General features: G+C 37.4%; 1 protein-coding gene across 1 annotated transcript; it reads right to left on the bottom strand.

The window, feature by feature from the left end:
• Positions 1-4,182: 4,182 nt before the first annotated feature.
• LOC147864844 (protein BTR1-like) lies at positions 4,183-8,797 on the bottom strand. The gene is made up of 8 exons (XM_087319019.1): positions 8,182-8,797; positions 7,126-7,367; positions 6,806-6,900; positions 5,858-6,051; positions 5,593-5,702; positions 5,352-5,516; positions 4,996-5,057; positions 4,183-4,777 (listed from the first exon to the last, which is right to left on the bottom strand). The coding sequence occupies exons 1-8, from the start codon at positions 8,261-8,263 to the stop codon at positions 4,678-4,680; spliced, it is 1,050 nt and encodes a 349-aa protein (XP_087175145.1). The 5' UTR covers positions 8,264-8,797; the 3' UTR covers positions 4,183-4,677.
• Positions 8,798-9,262: the final 465 nt, after the last annotated feature.

Raw genomic sequence — 9,262 nt, 5'->3', positions numbered from 1 at the left:
CCATTTGGGCCACAAAGTCCTTTCTAACGAATTGGAGTGAGTAAATTATAGAAGAGGTGACCTGATGAGATAAATCTCACCGGAGGACATGGATACATTGGGTTTAATCTGATGATAAATCACAAAGATGATTTCTAAATAAAAACATGCCATTAACTAACGTCTCATCTCATTATGCACTTGATTCTCATCTGGGTTTAAATAGCACAATATATTGTGATTCAGATAGATGAAGATATTAGATTTGTTAAGATTAAGATTCAGGGCATTTTTAGGGTTATATACCAGGAAAGATTGGATTTTATAACATTAAGAGCCATACATGTGTGACTTCACGAGTTTATTATCATTGATGATTATATCAAATATAGAAGAACAATAAAAGAGAGAGCATGAAATTGAGTATTGAGCTTGGATGGGGAATGTTGGACACTGATGATGCAATGAGAATGGTGTCGGTGGAGCCCAGCACTACATTGTCGTTGGTATCAAGGGTAGTGAATTGTCAGAAGCTCACATCAAACACACCTCCGCAGAAAGCGAAAAACCCGACCAAACTAGAGACTGAAAGACTAAAATTTGAATGCGGATTCGAAGCACTAAAGATCTCATATCCGGACGGCATGTAGTAAACCCCAAACTCTAGAGAATTTGCTGGGCACACGGTGTCGGTATTGTTTAGGACTTGCCCCCGTGGGGCCGTCGATAGTGAGGCCGGGTTTATGTACTGGAACTGACCGCTGAATCCTCGGGCCTGTCGATCGCCCACACTGTAAGTGTTGCGGACCACGTAGACAGGATCATCTCTTATACCCAAGGCAACAGATCCCGATTTCAGCGGAGGTGTCGCGGCCGTGAAGTTGTACACCACCGTCAAGTAGTTGCTATGGTTCTTGTCGGTAGTGTTATAAGTGACATAGTCGAGATTGGCTATCGCAAGCAATCGATCCTCGAGGTTCATAATGTCGGAGTCGGGATTGATGGCGATGAAGGCGAGCGCACCGGCAGAGGAGGCATTGGAGAAATTGAAGTAGGTGTTGAAGGAGCCCATGGATGGCTCACTACTGTGGAAGGGGATGTAAGGGAACAGGGCATAGACAAAGTTTGCCTTTGTGCTGTTGAGGGTGAGCTTCCCATTCGACAGATTGACCCCGTTGCTCGATGAATTCGACATGATTTGTGATGGAAGGCCTCCTATGCTGTCTATAGGGACTGTAACTGCTGCAGAATTATTGTAAGGCCACATCTACAAAAGCATCATCATTGCCACAATCCTCCTCCATCTGCTTATGATCATAAGCTCATACATGGAGTCCATGAATCTCATCTCTCTCTCTCTCTCTGACATGAGTTGTAATGATATAATAAGTCTCTTTGTGACTTTCTTTGAATTTTTGCATTGGAAGAGTGAGTGTGAACTTCTGATGAGGGAGGAGGCCTTTTCCATAGCTTGTGATCATTAATGTTATTGGGGCCACACCCAGAAATGCCACTTCCTTTCCTAAAGTTCATAACCTTTTATCTGCAAGGGCGAAGGAGAGTGAGGGAGTACCAAATCTCATCAAATCATTCTGACACGCTAACACCATTGACTTCTTCACCTCCACAATTACAATCTATGTACACCTATGTTACCAAATCGAACACTTTCCACTTGAAACCCTGTCAAGAGTCCCCATTTTACAGAACACTCTGCTTGGTCTTGAAGCTATTGTATTCAACGTAGCTTGAGGTTGCATTGTACTGTATGGTATTGGAAATGTTGTATTGTAAATTACCTCTATTGTTTGACCTTGCTTTGCATCTGTTGTAGTTTGACATTGCATTATATTGGAAATGCATCAGATCAATTTCTAGAAACTGGTGATTTTGAGAGTGAAAGAGAGCTCTAGATAGATAGATCTGCATTAAGATTCATGAATTCCATGGATGTGTTTGGCACTGTCATCATGACCAGCAATTATATTGCAGTGGTGATATTGCTCATAATATTGCAGATATGGCATATCCCAGCATCTGAATCATATACTTCAATGCCTCCAGATCACAAGAGCTTGGGAGGCCTTCCATCTCCAGCCAATATGGCAAATGCATCGAGTACTGGGGTTTCCCTGTACTGGAGTATGGCATATCCCAGCATCTGAATCATATACTTCAATGCCTCCAGATCACAAGAGCTTGGGAGGCCTTCCATCTCCAGGCAATATGGCAAATGCATCGAGTACTGGGGTTTCCCTGTCGAACGGGAAGCTCACTCTTGATAGCAGAAATACGGACTTCGTGTACGGCCTCTTCCCTTACAATACCTTCAATTCTAGCGACCCTAACATGGGCTCCTTTGACACTACCTTCAATTTCACAACAAAAACGTCATCCGGTGCACTCGGTTTCATCATCATTGATCCAGACTTAGAGCCTACCATGGGTTCTAGCTCATCGTAGCAGAAGCTTGAGGATCGACTAGCTACAATAATTGACCTTGCCTCACGTCGGCCACAATTCGGAGATAGTATCAACACTTCATCGTCAAGCGGAGGTTACGCGGATGTGAACAAATCGAGTAGCACCTACTTGTGTGTGGTCATTAACTACACAACAGTGAGCTCTGGCGCATCGACAATTGAGTATGTGCGGAATATTGTTGGTGAGCCCGGGCTCTTTTTCTTCGACTACAAAGTGAGTTTGGAGGAGGAAGTGTCCAATCCCAGTCATGATCTCCGATATCTCACCGGGGAGCTCCAATACGTAGCACCACCGCAGTCCGAAGGCTGTGACCCGTCTGAAAGCACTGATCGCGACACCACATGTCCGCAGACTGTAACGGAGTTTGGGGCATCATGGAATTCACGATCAGGGCCTCATTTATATAACTCCATGAGCGTTATCCATCCTTTCCCTAATTTGACACAACCTCTACCGGTCTCTCGCTTTGTTGGGTTCTTCGCTTTCAGCAATGGTGTGTTGGAGAGGTGAATCAATGGCAATTTACAACATTTGTCCACACATTTGATCCCGACTACAACGATAGTATGGTGTTAAGCCAATCAGATGACAATGTTCTGATCATGAGTAGAGCTTTTACATGTGTGCCCTCTTCTATATTGTTGAATCTGATGCATCTCCTCTTTATTTTGACTGCATTCTTCATTGTGAATTAAATCTCATTAAAAGCCTTGCTGTACAACAATAAACTGAAGCTCATATATGTACCCTTAAATGTATGTTTACATTGTAAATAAGTAACAAAAAATCATTGAATTGTGACAGGTTTGTTTCGTCTATTCTCCAACTTTTTGTACTTTCTTTTTGCAAAATGGCAAAAGAATGCTCAGCCTTTTAGACAGAACTAGAATTTAACCTCCTTCTCCTTTAAAGACTACGAAAACAAAATGCTCTGATTCACCAAAGAAAACTATTTATGGTTGATTTTTTGCAACATCTTGATGCTGAAAACCACACTACATTATGAGGAACAAAACGAAGGTCGGATCTCTAATTGCAGCATATCTTAACATTAGGCACTCATATTATGATACACAAAAAGTGAAAATTTAATGGTATGTTAAACGAATTTTCTATACATTATGTTGGCATGAAGGCATCTTGATTAAAGATCTTTCCTATCTTTGTTTACCAATTCAATATTGTTTACCACAAACACTTGTAAATTGTAAATCTTCATTGGTAAAAGACTGCACTGCACGTTCAATGTCTTCACTTATACGGTCAAATATTGTACAATGACATGGGAGTTATTTCGTGATCAGAAATGCCTTGTTGAGGACAGGAAAAGGTAACTCTGATTCAAAGTTCCATTAACCTAAACATAGCCCTGAATATTCATGTGGCCAAAATCAACCTCAACATAGCCCTGAATATTCAGTTTTATAAAAAAAAATAAAAGAATTTGTTTGGATGGGTGCATGCATGCCTCATTGCATGAGAAGCATAATATTAGATCACAATCTCATTTATTTGAAAATATCATAGTTTGTCAATGGTGCCGTTTCTTTCTCATTTTTACCAAATTAATCGAACTTAGTGCAATGATCCATCATATTCATCAATGATCAAATAAATATGTCTATCAAGTGCCATAAACATGTAGTATATGATGTCAATATGTTGATCCATTACATGATAGAAAAAATGTTTATGGTGGAGAAAATAGGACTCTAAGACAAAGGGGGGGGAGAAAATCTCACATGATACAAGGCACCATTGTACAAAAGTGTTTACAAAGGATTCAAATTCCTAATAGATGACCCCTTTTAATATCATCCCTATAGGGGGCTCTTGCCTTTATTGGAGCAAAACAGGCACTCATCGAAAGGCATGATATACATATATTATTATATATATTACTTTTGAGTATAATGAGAACCTTTGAGTCTTTTGAGTATAATGATTAATGAAACCTTTGTTTTTTTCTTTCCTTTCTGCCGAAAATTGTTGTTCCTTGAGCTTGCTCCGGAAAAAGGAGGAAACATAGAATCACATCAAGCTATCAGGAAGTGAAAATTGTAGTTATGTGGTAGACATCATTTTCTTTTACAAGAATGTAAAAGAAATAGCTTTGCACTAATCGATCTTGCTTGCTCGTTTGTTTGCAGGACATGCACACAAGTGACATCTTTCTCATAGTGTTTTCTTTCCATCAAGAATCCTAAAATGAACTTATCTTTTATAATCAGCCAACGAACTTTGGTTGATCTTCTGTAGTATGATCTGCTGTGCAGCATATATATTATCTAGGCTTCCAGTAATAGTTATTTTGCTGAATCCAAACAGAAGAAGCTAACCTCAAAGCTTTATCAAGAAAAATCATATTCAAACATCAACAAAGAAATTCTTTTAAATCTCTTCATCGGTTCTTCCATTAGGTGTTCCTAAGCCAACCAGGCGATTATATGAATTTTTTTATAAGCTTGTGATGTAACATTGAAAAGTATTTGCAATAGACACTTTTTGAAATGAAAAACCAAATGTTCATACCGTTCAGTTGTTCCCGGTAAGTAATCTCCCTGGTCAGATATTTTAATATGAACACCACTCATCTGTATTCAAATAAATGGTCCCATAAAATGATTTATTACAAAGAAGCATGTGTTGTGGACATGGTAAGAATACGTATATACAGAAAAACAGTATAAGGATACATATACAGTACAGACATAATAAAGATGCATACATGGTACAAATAATAAGGACGCATATATGGTTACAGTGATGCATACAGGGTATACATAATAAAGATGCATAAAGCACATGGATGATAAGGTTAGATATGGTAAGGAAATACATATAATAGAGATGACAATGATGCATATATAGTAGAGAATGAACTCAACCTGTTGAATATCTGATATGGTTTTCCCTCCACGGCCGACAATAGCCCCTATCCACTCATCTCGAACACCCATCACCATGTATGTGTTAGGAGAGTTTGTGGTAACAATCGGCATTCTTACTTGAAGAGGGGCACCATGTACAGGGATAAAAGGATTCATCATACCCTACGCAAATGTACATCCACTAAATTAAACATCCATGAACAACTATATTTTCATCCGTGCATTTTGGCATGTTCACCTTGATTGGATAAGCATTGTAAGGACTGGTCCCATAAGTAAAGGGTTGAATTGGGGCAATAGCAGTATATGGTCCTTGAAAGCGCTGTGACAATCCCCAAAAACTTTTACCTACATGAATTTGTAGAACCTAGAATATTTTAGGTGGGTTCAACGTGCATAGATACACATGGAATGTGGTCAATAGAAAATTATTTTGGTGGGATGACATCAAGATCTCCATGAAGTGAACAATTTTTATTTTATAAATTTACTGTTTGACTCGCCTGTATACATGGAAGGTGCTGAAGCATATTGCAGATAGTTTGCATCTTCTGAAATCTTCTTTACAATGAGGGCAACAGCATTGACCTGTTCTGTCAAAGAACCAGCAACAGTAACAAGGCGATCCCGGATGCCAGGAACCAAATCTCCTGGGGATGATAGCTTGATTGTTGCATTTGACTCCTTAACAAAATTCCTGTTTTTATTTGGAGAAAATGTAAGAAATGGTCATTCTACAAGTACTATGCATGCCTTTACAACAAAAGAGGGTTGACTAATAATTATGAGGCTTGAAGTAGCTCTGGAGTCTGATCACATAAAATACAGGACCGTATCTATCTTGGATAGGTGGACAACCCCTAGTACATATCTACCTCATTATGCCTTTCACGTAGGATGGAACTTAAAGCAAATAATCAGAAGCTTAAGGCCGTTATTAGTTATGCCTGTCATTCACCAGAACTTCAATTTCCAGCTCACCTATCAGCAGGTCACCACTCGAAAGATAGAGAATAGAGGCCTTCTGATGGCCTTTCTCATCAGTATGTTTGGATGAATCAAAGTTCTCTTCTTGGGTTTTCCACCTCCCTATAATTGTTTATGTGACTTGCATTTGGATTGTTTCCACTAAGTAGCCTAGTTAATACAAAAAAGACCAGAAAATCTTTGAACAATTATAGATAGTTGTCCAGCGCTACTACATGTCAATATTTCTCTTATTTGTCTCGTCCCCGTATTATTGAACCCATAAACAATTACCATTTTATAGGTTGAATGAATCATTTTAGTGATCAACAATGTATGCAGTCCTAAATCCATTTTCTCCAATCAAACCAGGAGTATTTAACATGTACATTGAGGGAATGAAGAATTCAAATGATGTATAAGGTGTGAAGAAAACAAAGGCATGTGTTATGTATCCACCAGAAAATAAATTTGTTCATAATTACCTGATAGTTGAACCTCCCTTGCCTATGATAGCTCCACAAACAACATGAGGGACGACCAATTTGACTTGATTGGATTTTGGCTTCAACTCCTCAGCCTGTCAATTAACATGTTTGAATCATCAATGTTTTCGAGAAGAGAAAAAAATATAACATCTCTAAAAGATCATGATGGCTTCTGAGAGATAAATACTAAATTATAAATCTTTCATATCATAGACACCTCAATGAGAGTAATTGGGTTACATCTTTCAAAGTATTATGAATAAATAAACAAATAAAGGAAAAACTGTAGTTAAGCGTAAAAGAGAAATTTTTCATACTTCATTGTAGATTTTGGTGAGGATAAACTCAAAAGCTGACAAAATTTCTCCTATTGTGCCACTTAACATTATAATACGATCAGGTGTTCCTGGAAAATATTCATGGTTTCGGGAGAGTTGAATTCTAGCACCAGATTGTGATTGGAATTCACTGATGGTGGCTCCACCCTTTCCTATCACTGAACCAGCTCCAGCATTGGAAATTAAAAACCGAAGGTAGGATATTTGATTGCTTCCAAACTCTGCCAAAACAAACGAAAACATCACACATACACACAGAATAAACAGATTTGCACAAATCCAGTGAGGCTACATGATATGTGAATGTTAATGGATAATGTATAGCATCATGTCAAATATAATGGTTCCTCATTTGCCAAAAACATATACAATTAAGGAATTATGATACTTCTACATTAAGGATATGTATCATATGACTGCGGACAAATATGTGGTTACAAATCATCATAAACGACTCAATTATTCAGAGCAACATGCCAATGATTTGCAAACAATCGGTTCAAAAATTTGCAGTTTTTTCTTCCCAAAATTTTTATATAAAACACAAGAGGTTTTTACAAAACTAGTCGCCAAATAAATAAAAACCAGAACATGGATGCAAATTTCAATAGTTTTTGTTTATCTTGCAAAATCTTTATATCAAACATCTGCAAAAAATGGAATGGAAAACCATACAGGACACCAAATCCAATGTTTTCGAAACCAAAAGCTTTACAGATATGAAATTTTTCAAGGAACTGAATAACTTGGCTGATTGTTACTTTCACATGGAGAAATATATTGAATCCTTTCTATCAATTCATGACAAGTGTAATTCAGAAACTAATATAAAAGAAAAATTCAATAGGTTTTTCCCTTAAATCACAACATAATTTATTCCAAAAGGTTAGCAAGGATGCCAATTCCAATGCATTGTTTTTTCTCTAATATTTATATTAAAGTCTCATGACACTGCAACAGAGAAAGAACAAAGTTTAAAATTTTAGTATACAAAAAATAAAATAAAAAAGTAACATTCAGTCCTGTATTGCATACCTACGGATGAATTAGAAGGAACTTCATTAGAGGGAAGAGATTCCGAAGAAGAATCGGCTTCGGCTATGCTCAAGGATTCCATGCCGCAATCAATTGATAAAACAATGTAATAAATCAAATGTATGTGTCTATTAATTTTTCTGTAGACAGAAATGATCAATGCCTCAATGTGGTCTTTTCTCCTGTGCTTTCATATGAAGCTATAGATCCTACATTCACATTCATCCTTCTTTATTCATTCCTTTCTCCATTTCCTTCTCTCTTTCTTTGTCTTCTTGGTATTAAAAAATTCCAAGCCCCTTGAATTCGAGGTTTTCTTCGTTAGCAGAGTAATTGAGTGCAATCAGCAACCAATGCTGCTCAGGCTTAGGGCTACGGTCAGGATCAGGGTCAGGGCCAGGGTTAGGGTTAGGGTTAGGGTTAGGGTTAGGGTTAGGGTTAGGATTAGGATTATAATGAACCGTTTTCTCTCTATCTATCTATCTATCTATCTACCTCTCTGCATCTGTTTCTCTGTTTCTCCTCCGCATCGATGTCTTTCTCTGTCTGTCTAATGTGCTTGGAGAAGGGAAAAAAAAAAAAAACTGCATCAACGAAGAAAAAACAAACAAAATAAATTTAATAAACAGAGAACAGATCGATCTATTCGTTACGTAAATTCCTTTTGTTTTTCTTTTTCCTTTTTAAAATTCTTTTCTTCTCTTCTTTTAAAAATCAAAATCAAAATCAAACAAGCCAAATTACATACATATTAGATAAATGATAAGAAATAAAAATAAAAATAAAAATAAATCATTTGGTTGAATTTTCAATGGATTTTATGTTTTGGGAAATTACAAAAATAGCCCTCTCCCACCTCTCCATATCTATTACATAAATATATATCAACACTAATCACATTATCATCACATTCTGCCCATTTCTTTACTTAATTGTTTTGGTCAAATATATGGCCTTTTGCTTCAATATACATATATATGTATATCTCATCTACTGATCAGTTGACGAACCAAATGCTTTGCCTACAAAACTAAAGGAGCCTCTCCATTCACGATGGCACTTACACCTCTTCACTTAACAC

This window comes from Azolla caroliniana, unplaced genomic scaffold (genome assembly GCF_043228905.1).
Source record: "Azolla caroliniana isolate FFs.n. ecotype wild unplaced genomic scaffold, voAzoCaro1.0.p SCAF_4, whole genome shotgun sequence".
Classification (NCBI taxonomy): Eukaryota; Viridiplantae; Streptophyta; class Polypodiopsida; order Salviniales; family Salviniaceae; genus Azolla; species Azolla caroliniana.
The sequence above is the reverse complement of the archived record's forward strand: the minus strand, read 5'-3'. Positions and strand labels throughout refer to the sequence as shown.

Excerpts from the sequence above, each read along its gene's own strand:
- LOC147864844 (XM_087319019.1), bottom strand. The coding sequence starts at position 8,263 with ATGGAATCCTTGAGCATAGCCGAAGCCGATTCTTCTTCGGAATCTCTT. Across the intron at positions 5,517-5,592 it reads ACAATGCTTATCCAATCAAG|GGTATGATGAATCCTTTTAT; the intron begins GTGAACATGCCA and ends ACATTTGCGTAG. Across the intron at positions 5,058-5,351 it reads CCATATCAGATATTCAACAG|ATGAGTGGTGTTCATATTAA; the intron begins GTTGAGTTCATT and ends ATTTGAATACAG.